Genomic DNA, 21,196 nt, shown 5'->3' with positions numbered 1-21,196 from the left:
GGCCGTCCGCCCCGCCCACTCCCCCAGCAGTCCCTGCGGCCGCCGGAGGGACGTCGGGCCGCGGCCATGGCGTTCTGCGCGCCGTCGGCCTACCTGACCCACCAGCAGAAGGTGCTGCGGCTTTACAAGCGGGCGCTGCGGCACCTGGAGTCGTGGTGTATCCACAGGTAGGAGAAGGGGACCCGGGGTTCGGGCGGCGAGGTGGAGGCCGAAAGGCCTGGAGGGAACCAGGCCGCTCAAGGGCATTGGGGACGCAGAGGGACGGTCATCACTGCCCCTCAGGACCCGCCCCTGGACCCGGGTTCGAATCTAGACTTCCCCGCCCGTGGCTGCTGGACCTCGGGATACACCTCGGGATATGAGGTGTAGGCCACACGTGCATTCATTTTCCATGCAGTAAAATCTACGCAAGGCCCAGCCCTGCGGGTTCCGTGATTACATAAAGTAAGGAAAAGGGGGGTCCCGCGCTCACAGAAGAACGCTTTCTTCCCGATCCTGCCTAATACTTACAGTGACAGTGGGTACATTCTTCCTTTTCTTAGACCGCAGGACAATTCAGGAGTTAGGGATTATCTTAGCTTTATTTTACGGATGACCACACTGAAGCATAGCATACAGTCAGGATTAAAATCTAAGTATCCAGGGGAAAGAACCCCAAGGCGCGATGCCTCTGTGCCTCTGAACATTTAATATTTATTGAAATGGATAAAAATTAAATATCCATCTCTAATGCATCCTCATCGCTCCCTCTCCCCTTGGCTTTTCTCAATTTTAGCTTCATCTAGTCCTCCTTATTACCTTTGCATCTTTTTCCCCTTCCCCCACAACTCTCAATCCTCGGGAGACTTGTCTTAGAATGTGGTCTTAAAATACGTAGACTTCCGTGGCCTAAATGCAGTGTAAAATAACAGTGACAACCCAAGATGTGCGAATATCAGGCCCCAACCTTTACAGAATCTTAAAACTTAGTTCCAGTCAGAGGGCTTTTGAGGAAAAAAAAACCAAAAACGTGGAAAGCTGAGACCTGGAAGAGTTGGAGAGGGTACCCTTAAAGCCCAGGATGCAACTTGGTAATCATACTTCTCTTTGCTAGTCAGGAGGATGACAGGTAAAAGGTTGTACAGTTGTGGGTTTCTTCCCTGAATTTTTTTTTTTTTTTTTAACTCGCCTACATGGATCACGGGATTTGCAGTTCAGTTTCTATACTGGATGCCAAATAAGTAAAAGTCAATGGATATGTGGGTGCGGTGGACATGTATACTAATAGATACCTGGGAGAATTATTAATCTTACAAAGGAAGTTAATCCATTATGGATTTAAAAATGCTACATCTGGGAATATTAAAGCAATAATCTGAGAAGAAATGTTAAAACTAGTTACTATGAGTACAATGGCACAAAATTCTTGTCTCCTCGATAACGTTCTCAGCCATTGCTTGAATTTCTCCCACCTTCCTAGAGCTGTTCTCTGTGGTTCCCAGCAAGGCTCTCTGTAATGCTGTGTGTACTAGAGGCACTCCCTTTTAATACTGGGACTTGAGTTAACCATCTTTGCTCATTTGCTTGTAGAGCTATATTTCCCATTTGTTAGATCATTGACTCTTCTCTAACACATTATCTAAATTCCATTAAACCAAACTCAACCTTTTCTTTCCTCCATTCTGACTCTAAGATTTTTTTTTTTTGCATAGCATAATGGTATTATTAGTAATTCTTACATTAAGCCCTAATCCAGAATTGTTCTCAAAGATATAGTAATTACTCTCTGTGCAGTTAACACACAGGCTTATAAAGCCATGTGTACCCAGGTGGCTCACACCTGTAATCCTAACTACTCAAGAGGCTGAGATCTAAGGATCACTGTTTCAAAGCCAGCCTGGAGAGGAAAATCCATGACTTTTCTCTCCAGTTAACCAGCAAAAAGCCAGAAGTGGATCTGTGATTCAGTTGGTAGAATATCAGCCTATAGCAAAAGGCCAAGGGACAGTGCCCTGAGTTCAATGTTCAGTGTGGGCACAAAACAAATCATGTTTTTTTCAAAGTTTTCCATCCCATAATTATAATAATTACATAATTTAGCCTTTGCAATATATCAGGTACTGGTATGAAAAGTGTTTTGTGTTTTAGAATGTCGAGTCTTGATGACAACCTTAGGATGGAGGCACCGTTACTAACATAAAGAAAAGGAGCCCGTTATCTAGAGAAATTAACTAACTTACTATGAGCTAGTGGTAGAAGAGCTAAGATCGAACCCACCTCATAACTTGGTAGGTCTAAATATTTTCTCATGTATCCTGCCACTGCTATACTGGCTGTCTTTGTGCCTAGTCATCTGTGACCTGGACAGTTGGCAAAGCTTCCTAACTTATGTCTGCCCACAGTTTCTTCAGGACCAGACTGTAACTTGACTAAGGTCGGGCTGGTAGCATCAGAATCAGGATTCAAACCCAATTCTGTATGACTAGAGCAAAACTGTCCACAATGTTCCTCCTCCCTTGTTATTCATCTTTGTGTCCCCAGAATTTAGCACAGTACAAAATGACTGAATGTTGAATGAACCTGCAGAAGCGATAGCTTTTCTCTTTTACTAGTTCTCTTTCTCTTTTTAAGTCATCATTCCTTCATTGTAGTATAGGGAGTTATTATTATTTTGCTGCTGTTTGGAAAGCTGCAGAACAAGCATTATAATGATGTGGCCTCTCTGTTGCACATTTGTGGGGGACAGCAGAAAGTTGCGCTGCTCATCTAGGTGGCATTAGTGGGAACTTGGCTCCTGTCAGCCTAGGCACTGGCCACTTGAGTAGATAACATTTCTGATCTCCCACAATCATTTGCCTTCAGGGAAAAATACCGGTACTTTGCTTGTTTGCTGAGAGCCCGGTTTGAAGAACATCGGAATGAAAAGGATATGATGAGGGCCACACAGCTGCTGAGGGAGGCGGAAGAAGAATTCTGGCAAAATCAGCACCCACAGCCATATATCTTCCCTGACTCCCCAGGGGGCACCTCCTACGAGAGATATGAGTGCTACAAGGTAGGTGAGGACTGCAGTGGCCACTCTTCCATAGGCAGACTGTGTGTCTCGGTCCAGACCTCAGCCTTGTATCCTTCACCCTTTGTGGGGTGACTAGACTTCTTTTCCTCACAGTTGACATACTGTTATTTCAGGCATCAGCTTTTGCTCAGATACCATTAAGACTTTTCTCCTTAAATTCAGCTTTGAGATTTTGTACTGTAGTATTTTTGGCAAAGCAAACTGCTAAATTACTTATTAACTCATTTGGAGACTTTAAAAATAATCAAGTTGGATTGGTACTTGGTATTTCTTGAGAAACTTGCTATTTCCAAGTAACAGAAAACCACTCCTTGTGTTTAGAAAACACAGGTGGAGAGGAACGATCCCAGCTGTCTCTGTTCTGTCATTTTTCATCTGTAGAATCATTCACTTTAAGGCATTCTTCATCTTCAGTCCCGGCTTATTATCCTCTCCGACTCCTTAGTCAGAGTTAGGAATAATCCAATAGTTGCAGTAGTTATAAAAATACAACTTGATTTTTGACTTCCATCTCCTGAGCAGACCTGTCAGTGATATATAAAGGAATACTGTGGACTGACCCCATGATTTGCTCTTGTGGCAGGTTCCAGAATGGTGCTTAGATTACTGGCATCCTTCGGAGAAAGCAATGTATCCTGATTACTTTGCCAAGAGAGAGAAATGGAATAAACTACGGAGGGAAAGCTGGGATCGAGAGGTACGTCTTTCTGTCATTGCTGTTCACTGTAGAGCTCAGTGAGATCCTGCCCATGTGCTGAGGTCCAGGTCCTGCCCTGGCAGGTGCTTGGCTCCTTACCAGAATTAATGTGTGTTCAATTTAGTATTGCCCATCTTAAAAAAAAATCAGTGAAAAGGTGTTCCCTGATTGTTTGGACTTTTCTGTTCTCTCATTTGCTTCTCATCTCCTTCTTCTTAGTCCTTTGCCTGACCTTCATGTACGTTAATACTCCTTAGAAGCCTTGGGTCGTTTTTAGTCATCTTAATAGCTCATTCTGACTATGGTGTGAAGAAATAAGTTGGAGACAGCAGGAGGAAAAGTAGCAAGTGAAGTCTGTGGTCACTGTGACTAGCAATAGGGTCGAAGATGTGGAAGCAAATAACCTGCAGCATGTCATTAGCATGTGAAGTTTGGAAGGGAGGGTCCCCGTGAGGGATAGCAAGGAACCAAAAATGGTTTCCAGGTTGTCGGCTTCCATGTGAGGAGTTCGGCGGTAGTGGTTGGGATAGGGAGTCCTGCAAGGGGGGTGCGGGGGTGGCAGCAAGTGTCAGGTACAGTGAAATGAAATGTTGGAGGATCCTGTCAGTCAGCAAGTGCAGTGCCATAGTCAGCACTGGGTGTAGGAATCTGGTGTAGAAATAGACATATGTGCGTTTTCAGTTGTTTTTAAAACCACAAAAATGAATGCAATCCTCCATATAGTAGAGAGAGAAGAAAAGGAGAAGGGATTTTCCTCCTTAACGGAAGACAGCAGATGTAGATGGATGCATTCGGGCTGCAGGTGTGTGACCACTTGTTTTGTTGTCGATATTGTTGTTCGGCATACATTAATTTTATGGGGGGGGGCAATAACATTGTATTTCCACAAGTATGCAAATTAACTTCGAGTTTTAATGAACTCAGAGAAGCTGATGTAGGTGGGCACCGCCTGTATGAAAAATATGGAAAGTGTTAGCTGAGGAGAGCATGAGCTTGCTGGAGAAAACTAGGTTGCTAGGCAATGGTGAAGGCCCTTAGAAGTTGACTGATTAGTGTGGAATAACTCCCATTTCTTTCAGTAATTTTTTTTCCTCTTTAGCAATACTGAAGTGTTTGGATGCAGGGTTAAAGATGGATGGCCCAGTTTGTCCAGAGTAAGAGAGGACTTAAGGTTATTCAAAAGTGAGTGATTGACTGGATAAAGAAAAGAAATAATACCACCCTGTGTAGGGCATACTTGTAATCCCAGCATTCAGGAGGCTGAGGGAGAATGACAAGCTTGAGGCAACCTGGCTACATGGAAAGACCTTGTCTAAATATTAGGAATGGTGGTTCTTGCCTGTAATACCAAGCTAGCTGAGAGGCTGAGACACTGAGATCAGAGGGATTGACATTTGAAGCCAAACAAGATACTCCATCTCAACACATAAAAACCCTATTTGAAAATAACAAAAACAAGCTGGGCAACGGTGGCTCACACTGTAATCCTAGCTACTCAGGAGGCTGAGATCTGAGGATCGAGGTTCAAAGCCAGCTCTGGCAGGAAAGGCCGTGAAACTCTTATCTACAACAAACCACCAGAAAACCAGAAGCGGTGCTGTAGCTCAAGTGGTAGAGTGCTTGCCTTGAGCTGAAGAGCTGAGGGACAGCGCTCAGGCCCAGAGTTCAAGGCCCATGACTGACCAAAAAAAAAAAGAAAACAAAACAAAAAGAGCTGGAGGCCTAGCAAGCTAGGCCCTGAGTTCAAACCGCAGTACAGAGAGAGGGTGAGGGAGAGGGTAAGAAAAAGGGAGAGGGAGAGAGAAAGTAATAGCCAGGGGGCGTGGAAGCAAATGAGCAGGAAGGCTGGCAGATGTCGGATAATGGGGTATCTGAAATCCTAAATGGGGAAGGCATGCCTGGTATAGGGATGTTGGCTGCTGGAAATCCCTGGCCAAGGTGTAATAGAAGAAAGGTCACCGTGGCCAGGGGAGCCGTGTTTTGTAAGAAGTGGTACAACCTCTTGAAGTTTCAAGTGGGTTTTTCACTCCACAGCTGGTCACTGGTGACCTCTGCCCTCTGAAGCCTTCCTGTCCTCTTCACTACTGTCAGCCAGCACCGTGTGTAGAGGGAACTTCAGCTTTTTTAGGTATCCTGTTAGGGATGTTAGGGAATTTGCCAGAAGTGATGATGGTTGGGCCAGGTAGAATTGAGTGCCTTTTCATATGTGATTTCCTGTTGCTTCTTGCCCTAGCTGCTGTAGGGGTACTTACAGTTAGCATCCCTAACATTTATGAGCTAAGGTTTCATGAAGAGTATTGAGTTGAGATACAAAAATGTTTTTCTGGGGGGACCAGTAAAGTTCCAGGGGAACTGGAAATGTAATTGCATGTTTTCGTTTAAAGATTAAGAGGGAGGAGAGTTCCCACTTTGCTGCTTTAAAAAAGGAAAAAGCAGATAGGCGCTGATGGCTCACACCTTCAATCCTAGCTGTTTAGGACGCTGAGATCTGAGGATCATGGTTCAAAGCCAGCCTTGGCAGGAAAACTCTTATCTACAATAAACTACTCAGAAAAAGCCAAAAGAGGTGCTGTGGCTCAAGTGGTAGAGCACTAGGTTTGAGCAAAAGCAGCTCAGGGCCAGCGCCCAGGCCCTGAGTTCAAGTTCCAGGACCAGCAAAAAAAAACAAAAAAAAGGAAAAAGCTTTCCTGTGGGAGTAATTCAAATACACAAAAATGTGTGTGGTGAGCTTCCTGCGGGAGCTGACATGTCGCACGGCAGTGGCGGGGGGGGGGGGGGGGGCGGGGGTTGTTGGGGCTCACACTCCCTCCGTGTTCCTTCCCCGTCCCCCTTCTAGGTCAAGCAGCTGCAGGAGGAAACACCACCTGGTGGTCCTAAGACTGAAGCTTTGCCTCCGGCCAGAAAGGAAGGCGACTTGCCTCCACTGTGGTGGCACATCGTGACCAGACCTCGGGACCGGCCCGTGTAGACACATGCTCTTTCTGCTAGCAAGTGGCAACGGAAAGTATGTTGGCACACATACACTTGCCCTAATAAAAATGCTGAATGTGGTCTGCCAAGCTTGTGCTGTCCTTCTGTCATGTGACTGCTTGTGTCTGTGGTATTACCATGTATACCAGGTAAAGAAAACCAGTCACATGTCATAATATTAATAGCACATGTGGTCAGTAAGGGAAAAGTAGCCAAATCAGGTAAGACATTAACTCAGAAGCCAGAGCTGAACAAATGTGAGGTTGAAGGCTTAGTACCACAATACTGAATAGACAAAGCTGAGAAGGGAAAGTGAGGGCTTGGAGCCCCTCTTTGGTTCATTGCATTAATGGGATTTTAGTTTTACGAAAAGAGCAGGTGATGGCTGGACACTGGTGACTCACATCTCTCAGGAGGCTGAGATCTGGGGATTGTGGTTCAAAGTCAGGCCGGGCAGGAACGTCTGAGAGACTTATCTCCAATAACCACTAGGAAACTGGAAGTGGCTCTGTGGCTCAAGAGGTAGAGCACTAAGCTTGAGCTAAAGAGCTGAGGGACAGTGCCCAGGCCCAGAGTTCAAGTCCCACGACCGACCAGAAATAGAAAAGAGCAGGTGGTCTGAGAGGCAGCACATCCATAGCCACCAGTAGGTGGCGCTCATGCTGGCGAGGAAGTAGAGAATGGAAGTTGGCTGGCTGGGGCTAAAAGGGAAGAAAGTTGGTGACCCCACTTTGGATGTAGTTGTCCAGTTGTGTTACTTCCACGGTAGCCAGACTGTTCACAGACTTAGAGGTAGCGTGTGACAGAACTCACAGTGATCCAGTAAGGGTTTATTTCGTTGTTTTTTTTTTTTAAAAGGTAAGACATTGTAAAACTATCACCAAAATCAGCTGGCTTTTTCCCTTTATTTATTGTTAATGATTAGATCAGGCAGTGCTTGTTCCCGGAGCTGATGAGCATCATAAAAGATTTTGTTAGTTCTGTCTAAATAAGCTCAGTCTGAGTCTCAATCCCACTTCTGATTTTAATAAAGACTTGAAATAAGGGGCTTTTTTTTTTCTTTCTAGTGGTCTTTATTTATAATGTAGGCAGAAGCAATTGTTACAATGTAGAAGGGAGACACATCACGCAAGTGTTATTTATACAAGTGTAGAACGAAAACCTGCCCAGGAGAGGTCGACTCTCAGTACAGACTAGCAACTAAAACCACAGTAATTTACCTTTAGAAAGGATTTCTTTATTTTTCAGCTGTGACACTGCTTTTACAATATGCAAAAACACAAACAGAGCTACCCAAGGTGTTTTGTCACATTTCTTTCTACATTGGAATTGGCAACATTTTATATTAAATTTATTCAGATTATACTAACGTTTAAAAACTAAACGAGTGAGAAGCTGTACCAAGGTACAGTTACATCCATTTATTTCCAAGATTTAAAATATCATTTTTATCTATTGTAATTACCTTGTAATGCTTTCTGCATTTGCAGAAAGCATCTCGAGCATCATATGCACAATGCATCAGCTACTTTTAGTCATCAAGATTGGTGGGCTACACCACAGGCACTACTGCTGCTTCCAGTCTGCAGAAGGAGCTTGTTTTTCAAAGAAAAAAAGCTTAGTTTCTAATCATCATGCCTTTGCTTTAAAGCCGTAACATAAAATGTCCTTGAGCAATCACAGCAGTGTTAAATGTTAATATATAGAACAATGACTGTACCGAACATTACTCACATCCAATGTGGTTAAGTATTAAAGCATAAGATTACGTCACAAGATTAGCACCAACAGAAATCTGTAGGCATGGGGACCCACCGCGGTCTTCCTGGAGAGGCTTAGGCACAAATGTGCAGTCAGTTGCCTCACTGCTAAAGGACTTGCTCCTTTATACAGCTGTCTCCAAATGTAGTCCCTTCAAGGCTACAAATCTCTGTTGACTTTAAGGGATGGGCATTATAACAAATTTAACTTCCAGTTAACAAATGTCAAATCCATTCCAAATAAACAGCCTAGAATACAAAAGGAAAAAAAAAGACAGTATAGTGGTCAGATTCCCAGTGATAATAAATAAATCCTCTTCAGTGTTTAGTAGGAAGCCAATTGACTGCCATCGATGGGAGGAAGATAAGAAAAACAAGCCCCAGATTGGTAAACACATTGGCAAACTGCTAGACTTGAGCTGGTTGTGAAGTATACTTGGAGTTTCTTCAAAATAATCTGGGCTTCCCAAGCACCCAGCCTGCTGGGCACAGTTAAGTAAAAGGCATTTGTTCTAAGGATTCCCTGCTATCACTTTTTAAATGTTTTCATACTTTATAAATTGCCTTACCCTTTTAGATGCATTTGGACTCCATGGAAGTGAGTACATAGACTAGAAGCTAAGTGGGAAAGGATTCTCCACGTACCCGTGATGGCAGCATGCGTGGGACTGGAGTGGGTGCTGTGTGCAGTCAAAGAGGAATGGTGGGAGAAAGGAAGTCCTTAAACACCCTACAGAAACAAACACTGCAATCCAGTATGGCTTATTCGGATGCATTTACCATGAAGCTACTAGAAATTCAACCTACCAGGCTACTCTTAAATGTAAAAACAGATCGGCTATGTTGACAGTGTGCCCCTCCCACAGCCCTCCCCCCCCCCCCCCAAGACCATCTACCATTTCCAGAGTTCTCTCTCAATATTGCTCATCAATGGTTCACTCCTGCATTTCCCAACCAGAACATAGTACATTTCACTGAGGATTTTTATCCCTTACCCATTTTGTTTGTACATTAAAATAACTTGATTTTGCTCCTAAACTAGACTACTACAATGCATCTACAAAAGCTTGCAGGGAGAAAAAAAAAAGTATAGTAATCCTTTTCTGAAATTAACTACTTTGTGGTTCCCTTCCCCCCGCCCTCCCCACCATATGCATTTAAAATTTTACAAAGACTTATAAAAAAGTTAAATGGAATTTGGCACCTTCAGAAAAAATCAAAAGGGAAAAACTAAGATTCAAATGTGCAGAAAGAAAATGCTCAATATTTACAAATCAAAGATCAAGGTTATGTCAGTTACATGTGTTGCTTTTCATTCTTATCTAAAGATGTTGAGTACTTTTCAAAAGAGCTGAATTCTGAGTTGCCTACAAAATTTTTTTTTTTGTTTGATTATACATTGGAATGGATTGAGACAAATTAGGTTTTATCAAAGAGTTTGTTCCCCGGGGCAGTATTTCCTGGGAGCCTAGGAGACCTAGGAGAGGCGTGGGGCTGATCGATCATTGGTTGTGGTCTTCTTCAGCTTCACACCCCTTCGGATGGCGTTCAGCATGTCTTCTCCTTGGGGAGCATCTCTCGGGCTCAGGTCTGAAGGGTCGCTCTCCGGACTCCGGCCTGGGGAGACAGTGGCACTCGGGGGATCCCGCTCCTGATCTTCAGCTTCACTCTCTGGAATCGCCTGTCTGTGCTCCTCCGGGATACTGGGCTTTGGGCCTGGAAGTGGAGGGTTGATGGAGGCTTGCCCACTCCACATGGAGGAGGGAATATTGGTAGTACCCGGGGAGCCCTCACCCACAGAAGGAGACTCGGGGCTGCGCTCACCCCGCTCCTCTGGCCCATCTGGCGTGGCTGGCAGGACCCCGGGCAGGTCTGGGACAGTGGGGGTTTTGACAGGGATCACTGGTGTTTTGATGGGGATGGGACCCGCTCCAATGGTCCCCCGGCGGACAGAAGGCTTGGTGGAAGGGGTCCGTCGGATGGTTGCAACCCCTGGGGTGACCATAGCAGGTCCTAGGGTGGTGGGAAGGCCAGCGGTGGAGGCTGGGCGCTTGGCTTGGAACATCCGCCGGTAGGACTGGCTGATGTCACTGTTTCTTGGAATGGTGGAGGATTTGTCAAAGTCCTGCTGCTCCGCCTCCTGGTCACCACTCACGGAGAAGTAATCGTAATCTGAAACTGAGTATGGCATCTGATTAGACAGATGCCAGGGAGCAGTTCCGTTCTGATTCTGTGCTGGGAGGAAAAAGGCACACAAGGCAGGGGTACACACACGTTCTCATCCTGGTCCCCCAACACTGCTGAAGTATTTCACCAAGAATTCCCCAGAAGGGACCTTTATTCATGTGTGTACCTGGGCACCTACAACAGCACAGAGCACTGTAATAGCCATGGAGAAGCTGTTAGGATGCAGAGAGGGTGTGAAACTGCCAGGCTGCAGCAAACTATCTCCCAAATGTCCAGGAGGAATGAGGGGGATGAAAGAGGAGAAGAATCTGTCCACATCCTCAGGGCTCAATGGGACATGAGAAACAAACCTCAAGTAGGCTAGCACTGCCTTAACTCCCTGATAACTGGGTAGACTGAGGCTAGAAAAAGAACGGAGCTGGCTGGGTGTAGTGGCTCTGGACTGTACTCCTAGCGGGTGTGTGTGTTGTGATTAAGAGGTTCGAGTTCAAGGCCAGCACAATCATAAAAGTTTGTGGATCTTCATCAATAAATAAGAGAATCACAATCCAGACTGGCCTGGGCATAAAATGAAACCCTATCTTGAAAATAAGCAAACCCAAAGAAGGGGTTAGGGGTATGGCTCAAGTGGTAGAGTGTCCACGTAGCAAGCATAGGACCTCCAATTCAAACTCAAAAAAAAAAGCAAAACACCAGTGGAGCTACTGGCAGAATGTAGACTGAAAATTAAAAAGCAAAGTCTAAAGTGCTTTTCACAAAATGTCAAAACAAAAATGAAGATGTTATAAATGGCAGATATCCCTCAGCTCATTTCAGAACCACCATGCAACCCTGGTGAAAATGAGAAAAGGGGCTAAAATCCAGGCCCCCTTCTCCTGAGGCAGTTTCCTGACCACCCCAATCACCTCTCCAAAGCCTTCCCAGATGACCCAACAGTCCTGAAGCCAGTCTGCCGGCCAGGGGCAGGGCTGTGTTTAGAATGGCTGCTGGCTTGCAGCTGCCTACAGGGGTAAGGAGTGGAGGGGAGGGGTGGGGGGCTGCCCGTGATCCCAACTGCCAGGCTGGGCATCCGCACCTTGGGAGGGAATGGTGTCCTCGGAACAGCATGGGGTGGTCGTCTGCGTGCTGTAGCCGCTGGAGCACTGCAGCGAGTCCCGGCTGCTCCTCTGAGTGTCCAGCTGCAGGCCCCGCGACAGGGCAAGCGCCAGCTCCTCACACGCTTCCATCTCCTCACCAGGCTGCAGGGTGGAGGAGAGAGAGGGACAGGGCATGAGAGCTGGGAAACCTCACACCACGGCCTCAGCTGTCCACGCACGGCTCTGGGTTGGGGTCCTGCTATCACTCTTGTTCTGTTCCTGCCAAAATGATACTTCTGTAGGCCTGGAGGGCTATTGACTTGCTTATATCCTCTCCGGGTTCTAGAAAGTTCTGCCTGTCTGATTCCCATACAAAGCTTTTCCCTGGAGGACTTCTGAGGAAGAAGTCCAGTCCAGCTCCCCTAAGCTGTAAGCTGGGCCCCCAGTATCTGGCCAGCAGCCGCCCCCCCCCGCCCCCCGCCAGGCTAGGTGGATCCAACGAGTAAAAAAGAACAAGAGTGTCACCCTAGTGGCCGCCGACACGGTCATGCTACGTGGTCTCTGCGCCTCCTCCACAGCTGCCGCTGGGCCTCCTGCAGTAGAGGGTCCTCCCCCGCTGGGGTCCGGCTCCCGCTTCTCTTTGCGCCGCTGGAGGGTATTCACCATTGGCTGGTCATAGGGTCCTGGCTTAGCCCAGTCCTAAGCAGAACAGTGCAGTCAGGAGCCCAAGCCCTGTCCCCAAGCTCCCCTCAAACAGCTGCCCACAGAAGGCGGCTGGTCCTTGGGGATGCCCACAGCCCCTCTTTACCCACCCACCGCCGCCACCCAGTCCAAAAGGCAGGAAGGGAATGCCCTCTGGGGGGCCCTAGGTGCCTCTCTTTTTCTCATCTCCCCAAAGATGAAAAACCCTCAACAATCAGGCTGGTAACAAGAGTGGCTTAGTCAACAGCTATGTAACAGGTGGCTAAAGCGGCCACCAAGGGAGAGCTGTCCCTAGGGGCCAGGCCTGGCCTTCTGTGTGGAAACCCAAACCATCTCACGAGCAACCGGAATGACTGTGATGGGAGGAAGGCCGCCAGGGCCAGCAGAGCAACGTCAGCCACTCCCTACAGCTGACTCCACCTTTGAGAAAGTGAGCATCAAGAGGCAGGCTAGAGGCCTGGGGCAGAAAGGGAGAGCTCCCGGGGTCCTGCCCAGACTCTGAAGGTATCTGAGCAAGTCAAACCCGGCTCTGAAGGCTCTGAATGCTGGAAACCTAGTGGCCCACTTCGCAAATTAGGCTCAAATGAAGCAGAAGAGCCCCAGAGCATCAATAGAACTCACTAGGAGAGCATTTGAAAACTTTGTTTTGATAGGAAAGCCAGCATGTTTCAACATAAAGTTACCAAAACAAAACAAGAAAGTCTTCCTATACTTTCAGGAGAAAACATGACAGTCCATTTACATATTGGGCTGTGATTCTGTGACCCCCCGCCCCCCCCCCCCAGCAGAAGACTCACTGGAGGACAAGTCTGAGCTGCGTGGCTGAGTAGAACACTCTAGACTCTTAGATAAAACTAACCAGCCAGGAGGCCCAGACGAAGAAACCCAGCAGGCTTCATCCAATCCTTCCAGGAAGAAGGGGGGGGGGGGGGGGAGAGGGAGGGCTTCCCTGGTTCCCTGGGAGCTCAGACTCCCTCACTGCAAGGCAGGGGGGATCTGGAGCTCAAACTGAAGAAAAACTTCCCAGTCTCCACTCCATGTGGAAACCGCCATGTCGGAGCTACAAACTACTTTTTGGCTTCTTCAATGGGAATTTACTGAGGGAGAGGAGTTATGGAGAAGAAGGCAGAGTGTGAAAGGAGGTGGAGGGAAGAGTCCAAGGGAACACGGCGGAACAGAAGAGGGGTGAGCACAGAGGCAATGAGGGGCAGAGAAGGGGGAGGGAGGGAGGAGAGACACAAACCTTCCAGCTAGGGATCTGAGATGACGGGAACATGCCGGGCCCAATGGTGTAATAATGAGCGCAGTCTGGAAGGTGGAGAGAGGTGACCCGAGGGAGCAGACGGGAGGCAGGCAGGCAATGGGGGAAAGCGCCTGCACCCACGGGCCCTATATGGGACTCACTTGATAAACTAAAGTGAGAAAACCCATTAGACAACTGGAAACGAAACAAACAAAAAGGGGGAAGAAAAGGAAAAAAATTAATACAACAGGATGAGTGTGGAGACATAAGATGGCATTGACATTTGGGGCGAGGGGGTGGGGGGAACCCCTGAATAGTCACAAAGGAAACAAACGCTGGGGTTCTGATCGGAGATGGTCCATGATGCACGAGAAAAAAGCTGGAGTACAAAGAATGCACACAGACTTCGCACCAAGTAGAGAGTCTGTCGCTGTCTGACCTGTGCTTTAGGAGAGTTTAGACGCAGACCAGCAGCCTCGATTTTTGCAGTGTTTCTTGGTGGCTCTTTTTTTTCTTGCATTATTTCCCAAAGCATAATTTTACGGTGATAGGAATCTGCTTGTCTCGTTGTGCAAATTAAAAAATTCAGAAGCTTCTCAGAATGAATCGGTTTGTCCTAGTTTCATCAAATGAAGCTTCTTCAAATGAACGGGCTCACCCAAAATCATTACACCGTTTAGAAGCAGATTCCAATCAAGGGTAGGGGGTGGTGGTTGCAAACTAAAAGGCAGATAAAGCACACAGCTTCTAACACAAGTGAAATGTCACATCCAACAGTCTTGTGGGACACTTGGGAAGGGAAAGGGAGAATGGATCTGTTCTGGAAGAAGCCTTCACACCTCCACGTTCCCCGTACCCCTTCCTCTCCCTCGGTTTAAATACCCAGGCCACTGTTTACCAGCCAGAAGCTCATTCAAGAAAAAGCCCTCATGTGGCCCATTTCCACCCTCTGTCCTTCATCTAGGCGATTCTGAGTTTCCACACTCCTATGGCTCTGACAGCCCACGGTGTGGGCAGCAGGAGAGGGGAGGGGAGAGCAGCAGTGGCCCAGGAGGCTGCGAGCCCTGCTGATCCGTCACCTTCTCTGTGGACACCCAGGCGCCCATGGTGGAGCCTGAGCTGACAGAGGTGGGGGAGCTGCACTCGCTCACTGACTGGCAGGTTTCCGAGGCTTCGGAGGAGGCCGAGCTGGATGAGTTCTGCAGCAGGGGAGGGAGCACACGAGGGGACCAACAAACCAAACCACACACCACCAAAAATCATCGTAAATTAAAAAAAAGGATGGGGGAGGGAAGGGCGTGCAGGGTGGGGGAGGGAGGGGAGACAGACATATACACAGAAGAAGGGAAGGATGAGAGAAGCAGAGGGTTAGGGTTATTTTGTCCCAAAGTTGTATGCACACAGAGCTTCCAAGCCCTTGAAAAGCATGAACTCCACAAGCCCTAGACCGCTGGACTGTAGGTGCCCAGGATATTGTGTGTGCTTGGCACAGAAGCATCTTCTCAAGGCCCTGCTACCTGTTCATATGCTGCAAGCCTGGCTGCTAGGGAGGCTGGCCCGTCCTGTCTCTTACATGTGCAGGTAATTTAGGAATTGCACGAAGCTCAGATCAGGCATCTGCTGCCCATCTATCTAGATTTTGGCAGCCTCTTAGCCTCTCCAGACTTGAAAGACACATATGAAGGGCTACTGCTGGAGTGTTGTGGGAATTGGGGACGGCATCCTTGTGGTTAGTGCAGTGCTTCTGATGGCCAGTAGAGGGCAGGGTGAAGCCTCTGGAGAAGCCCAAGTAGAGAAACTTGCCCAGCTAGCTGCTAGGTACCACACCCTGGTCCCCTCAGTCTCCCGATGGTGGGTGGATAGGGCTATGGGACTGGCTTCCTGGCATTCGGCCAATTAGGAATCATGACATCTTGCCTTTCTAGTCCTGGACCTGGTATGTTCCACAGGGGATAAGCACCAATGACTATTTTCTGGCCATCTGGGTCTCCTGACTGCCACTCTGAGCACCTAGCCACTTGTTTTCTGCTTGTCATTGAAACCTCTGGCTTCAGCCCCGTCTGGTTTAATAAGCTGGGCCCTTCTGTGCTGAGATTTCCCTGTAAGTGTTCCCAGGTCAACTGGCAAGGAGGCCAGGTCTCTGTTCTTATTCCTTTTATAAACCACAGCAGAAACCAACCACCGTTTAGCTCCCCATCCTGCAGACATGGAACAAAGCACTCAACACTGCAAAGACAGGGGACAAGCAGATGGCCATCCTCGCGGGCCCCTGAGCTTGGTGTTTGCTGAGCGGCCTGGGATCTGTAGTTGGAGGATTTGAATATAAGTTCAACTTCTGCCACTTCCTGGCTAAGGACCTGTGATCTGCCATACTCCTACAGTGATCAAGAGTATCAAGTACATAATTTTTCTGCATTCAGGAGGTGACACCTATTGGCTAATACTGATCTGTACAATTCCTTCCATTTCCCCTCTACCTTATGGCTATAGGTAGCTATGTCTTTTTTTGGTGGGGTAAAGGGTAATACTGGGATTGAATTTAGGGACTCATGCTTCCTAGGCTAGCGCTCTACCGCTTGAGTCACACCCCAAGTCCTTTTGCTTTGAGTTTGCTGCGCTTTTGCCCAGGCCAGCCTCATTCTATAGTTCTCCTAATTACACTTACTGAGTACCTGGGATTACAGGCACGCTTCACAACACACAACCCTACAATATCTTTATATATATATATAATTTGTTATTAAATTCTGCAGCATCCCTGAGCTTATTAAAACTATCCTAGGCCTAGGGATATCATTCAGTGGTAGAGCATTTGTCTAGAATGTGAGAATTCCTAATGTTCCATCTCAAGCACCAACACAAATAAAACCAAAACTGCCCTAGAGATGCTAGACAAGCAGATGCAAGCCCACAGAGGTTGAAAAACCCTAAGTTGCCACCTTCTGCTTCTGCCACATTAATGGAGGAGGAAGTCTCATTCAGGGTCTGTACGCAGGATATGTAGATGCACGTATGATGTGGATAGGAAGGTCAGAGCACTTTTCTTTGTCAGAAAGGGGTGCCAGTGCTCTCTACTAGGTTAATCTGCAGTCCATTAAAAGCACACACATACAATTTACACTGCACACTCGAGCGGCCTTTGAACAAATGACAGTCCGGCTCTCCTTCAGACCCTATCTGCACTCTGCTTGCGAGCCAGAAGATAGTTTAGTGAAGCACATTAACAGGGACAGAGCCCGGCCAAAGCACCTCCACAGGGGCAAGCACATCAGAACTAGAGCGGCAGCATCTGGCTCAGGGCACTTCTGTGGGAAATTGAGTCTCTAAGGAAGAGTGGGAGGTGCCACAGTCCCCCAGCTGGCTGAGCAGTGCTGAAGAGCTCTTAAACTGGGAACCTCTGGGCTCATAATATTAGGGGACAACAGGATGCTCTGGTTCTCCACCAGGGGGCACCATGGAGCACGCTAGTTGATGGCACCACACATTCCAGCACTACGGTGCTCTTTTTACTACGTGTTAAGAAGGGATGATAGGTGCGCTGGTATTAAGGAAAAGATCAGCTGGCAGGACACATGCTGATACTCATGAAGGTCATCCGATGCCCTGCCTAGCTTTGCCTCCTGTAGTAACTGCAGCACTGCGCTGGGCTGGAAAGACCGAAACCAACTGTGAATGGAGAGAGGGCCTATCTCCCCTTCTCTCCAGGATCCAAGTGCCAACAGTGGTATCTGCAGGGGCTCATTCAGCACTCCCTGACAGGGACGTGCGGGTGTTGGGAAAGGGTGCTGAGTTGGGCTTCAGGGACGGGATCTCAGCCATTCAAGGAGAACCTGAGTGCAGGGCAGCAGGGGCGCCTTATCACCACATCCCGCCAGACGGACGGCCTCCGGCCCTCCTCCAGACAGTCGACTTCTGTGCGAAAACTCCCCCAAACGCAGTCCCACCATGGTTTGGATCAATGCCCAGCTATCCCTCCCCCTGAGGAACACCTCCGAAGATGAAGGTTAAGCCAGAGGTGTCCGGAGTGAGAGCCCAGGGGGGTGACACGTCCGGGCCCTGCACTGAGGGACGTCAGGGCACCCGTACCTGGTTGGTGGCCTCGGGTGGCATAGGGGAGGGCGACTTGGACTGGAAGGCATCCTGGGAGATGAATCCTGAGTCGTGCGAGGAGACGCTGGACAGCCGCACGGGCGCCTGCTGGGCCAGGTTGGAGCTGCGGTAGCGGTAGTGTGAGCTGGGCGAATGCGAGTGGGAGCCGCTGGATCGGGAGTCGCTGCTGTTGACACTGTTCAGGCTGCTGTGGGGGGGCAAGCGCAGGGTGGCAGGCATGGAGGGGGGGAGGAGAGAGGAAGGGAGAGGAAGGGAGAGGAAGGGAGAGGAGAGGAAGGGAGAGGAGGGGAGGGGAGGGAGTAGTGGAAAGGAAGAGGGGATGGTCAGCAAGGAGCAGAGTGCGGAAAGCACATCACATCGTGTCATCAGCTCTCTGCCCTGGAGAAGCAGCACAAACACCAGACTAGACTGTTTGCAAAACAGCAAATCCTTACGATGGTCAGTGAAACATTTTCAGGTAAGCAATGGGAGACCAGGTCTTGGGATGTTCAAATTAACCGTCTTCAGGACGGAAGCTGATGATTCAAAAAAGTCACTGGTCCCCACCCTTGCCACGTGGCCCACTAGGAAGCTGGGAGCCTGGCATCTGTGGCAGCAGAGGCGGGGCTAACCGCATCTCATCTGCCTGCAGAAAGCCTCACCCTGGAGCAGCACCTACTAAGACTTCAGCCAATGTCCCCAGAGGGACCATGTGGATGCAGAAGACCAACTGAACACAGCCAATCAGTACTTATGGACTCCCTGAGATAAGGCTGTTTGTTCTAGCCTAGCCTGGGTAAGACCTTGGTAAAGAATATCAGCCCATCAACTTGGTTCATTGCTTCCAAATGCCTTGTGCCTTGACCACCACGATGCTTCATTATGGCTTTACCCTGATCCCAGATACCGCTCTGTTAAAGTATCAATGGTTCCAGCCTAACGGCACAGCTGGTAAGAGGCAGGCAGCCTTCAGTAAGGAAAGGTAATCAATGCTAAGCCCTTTGCCTCAGAGATAAAATGGCAAAGGTGACACGCACACTCCCTGCGGGTGAGCATTCTGCCTGCATCCCACCAGCCGTTGTCAGAAGCATGCTATGTGTTCTGCGTAATGACTCAAGTGATTTAAACAAACCAGGTCTGTGGAAGCTGGATTTGGAAGTGTGTAGTTTTCGGCTCTCAGCCCTGCAAGAGACCCTATTTTGTAGCTAATGAGGTCGTGGAGCACGGTCCAGACCACAGGGAAGGTTGTTCACACACACACAGGAGAATATGGAGGGAACCACTGCTGTGGGGGTAAATACTATGACTTCAGGGGCCTGCTAAACAAGCCAGCTCATGTCAGTGTGCACCCTGATTTCTATTCCCACTAAGACTAAGAGGAAGGAAAAATACCATGCGACGTGTTTCACACTCAGGAGACACACTTTCCTTGGCTATTAAGAAAACAATCTCAGAATGAAGCTCTGCCTCTGTCTTTCTTCAGAAACGCACAGAGCCCATGAGAGATGAGACGACTCCAAGGCATTGTTTGGGCAAGCACAGGTACAGTGCTGCCATGAGTTTACTGAGCATGCTTGCGAGTGAAATGAAACACACTGGGATATCAGAGGCCGATCCACACACGGACTGAGCACAGCAACCAGCTCCTTCCTCCCAGTGCTGATTCACAGGAAGTGGACTTTCATTTGGCTTTGAAAAGTCAAGTAAGATATGAAAAACAGGTGTCCTACACCAGAAAAGATAAGTGAAATATGGATTTGTTTCCATCATTCAAGAAGAGAATATACTTTCCTGGTCAGCAAGTCAAGAACAGCCACCTAATAAAACCACTAGCTAATAAGGGTCTTGCAGGTGGCCGGCCTATTCTAAAAGGCTTCTGTACCCACAGGTAACAGGACTAGTTAGCAGAAAAGCCCTCCATTTAGTTTACAAAACTTTGAGATAACAATACTAGGAGAAAGGAGGGCATACAACCATTGTTATTTCTTTGCATTTGCTCAGACAAGAGTAAAATCGACTTACTTAAGAGTCAACCTTGATTTAGGAGTGTAAGTCAGTTGTGCAGTACTTGTCAAAGATGTATAGGCCTTGGGTTTGATTCCTTGCAAAACACACACACACACACACACACACACACACACACACACACACACACACACACACACACACACACGCGCGCGCGCGCTCATATAAAGGAAAAAAATCAACTTTGGTCTACCTTCTTTAATTCTTATCATTTTTAAACTGCCAAATAGGAACATCAAATGTAGTGTTACAAGACTGGAAAATTCCTGCAAGTGATGGCCACCTGGTTCTGGATACTGCAGAATGAGACCCAAACCACAGGTATTCTTTCAGTGGGTCTCCTGGTCACTTCTTGTTTGCAACACGTCCTTCTCAGAGAGAAAGACAGATTTCACTGCTCACATTTAGGACAAAGAAAAATAACCTGGCCCCGATAGCAAGAGCACACACTGGCTTCACCTACCTGCAGACGCTTGATTTTCTGGACATTGTAGTACTGGGGGAAGAAGGTGGTGTCTGATAGGACCAACTGTAATCAGAGCCTTTCAAGTCCAGAATCACCTGAGGGGACAGAGCCAGCTGGGTAAGCAATCTCCACAGCTACCTGGACATCCAAAGCTGCCCTCGTGGGGTAAAAATCAGAAGAAAATGCTACTTCTTTTAAATTGAGAAACCCATACTACCCAATCCATCCTTGAAATCCTTTCTGTGGGACCAGCAAAAGTAATTAATAGAGGGAAGAGAGGGAAAAGAAAAACCATAAAACATCAGTGGGGAGACAGAGGGGAGGGAGAGACAGGGGGAGGGATGGAGAATATGAATATATTTTCTGTGTGCTGGTCATGGGGTTAAAACTTAGGACCTCATCTTCTTGTTTGGATTTCCTATTCAGGGCTGGAGCTCTACCACTTGAGCCACACCTCCACTTCTATAGGAGAATGAATTATAATGTCCAAGTAACTACTCACAGGACCTATTTGTAGGATTTTGCAGGATTTTTGCAGGATTTTCACCTTGTAATATCATAAAGGCAGTAATGGTTTATGGACTCCTTAAACTTGCACTCAAAAACACTTGATGTTCAATGGTTACTTCTGCCCTATTTGGCCAGGGTTAGAAACCTGACAACCTGACTGGATCAAGTCAGTTTTTTCCACAAATTGTTTTTGCGCCTGTACCCTGTGCTGGACAAAGAGCCACTTGAGTATAAGCTGTAAGGTCCACCTCTCCTTCACAGAAGAGGAGCTCCACCAGAGTCTACTTATTGAGTGAATGCACACTCTGCTCTTCAAGAAGCAATTTCATAGAACACACCACTTCAAAACTTATCTTCTGGGCTGTCTAAAAAGAAAAAGGCATTGTATACAAAAGGCTGAAGCCAGCCTGTGATTT

At 47.8% G+C, this 21,196-nt stretch overlaps 2 protein-coding genes across 8 annotated transcripts in view; one reads left to right on the top strand and one right to left on the bottom strand.

Moving 5' to 3' along the window:
- Positions 1 to 17: 17 nt before the first annotated feature.
- Ndufb9 (NADH:ubiquinone oxidoreductase subunit B9) lies at positions 18 to 6,805 on the top strand. Its single transcript, XM_042673171.1, has 4 exons — positions 18 to 167; positions 2,842 to 3,034; positions 3,639 to 3,752; positions 6,589 to 6,805. The coding sequence occupies exons 1-4, from the start codon at positions 67 to 69 to the stop codon at positions 6,718 to 6,720; spliced, it is 540 nt and encodes a 179-aa protein (XP_042529105.1). The 5' UTR covers positions 18 to 66; the 3' UTR covers positions 6,721 to 6,805.
- Positions 6,806 to 7,937: 1,132 nt separating this feature from the next.
- Mtss1 (MTSS I-BAR domain containing 1) overlaps positions 7,938 to 21,196 on the bottom strand; it is a 145,488-nt gene continuing 132,229 nt past the window's right edge. For 2 of the 7 annotated variants that reach the window (XM_042672883.1, XM_042672884.1), the window contains 7 exons: positions 20,268 to 20,365; positions 17,777 to 17,987; positions 14,770 to 14,889; positions 13,691 to 13,885; positions 12,271 to 12,444; positions 11,745 to 11,907; positions 7,938 to 10,660 (listed from right to left, as the gene is read on the bottom strand). In XM_042672883.1, the coding sequence (XP_042528817.1) occupies positions 9,960 to 10,660; positions 11,745 to 11,907; positions 12,271 to 12,444; positions 13,691 to 13,885; positions 14,770 to 14,889; positions 17,777 to 17,987; positions 20,268 to 20,365 (1,662 nt within the window). In that variant the 3' untranslated portion in view covers positions 7,938 to 9,959. The remainder of the gene's footprint in view (positions 10,661 to 11,744; positions 11,908 to 12,270; positions 12,445 to 13,690; positions 13,886 to 14,769; positions 14,890 to 17,776; positions 17,988 to 20,267; positions 20,366 to 21,196) is intronic. The other 5 variants (XM_042672886.1, XM_042672887.1, XM_042672888.1 and 2 more) reach the window with 3 other exon arrangements.

This window comes from Dipodomys spectabilis, unplaced genomic scaffold (genome assembly GCF_019054845.1).
Source record: "Dipodomys spectabilis isolate Male_0828 unplaced genomic scaffold, ASM1905484v1 ptg000783l, whole genome shotgun sequence".
In the NCBI taxonomy this organism is placed as follows: Eukaryota; Metazoa; Chordata; class Mammalia; order Rodentia; family Heteromyidae; genus Dipodomys; species Dipodomys spectabilis.
This window is presented reverse-complemented; position numbering and strand designations above follow the sequence as displayed.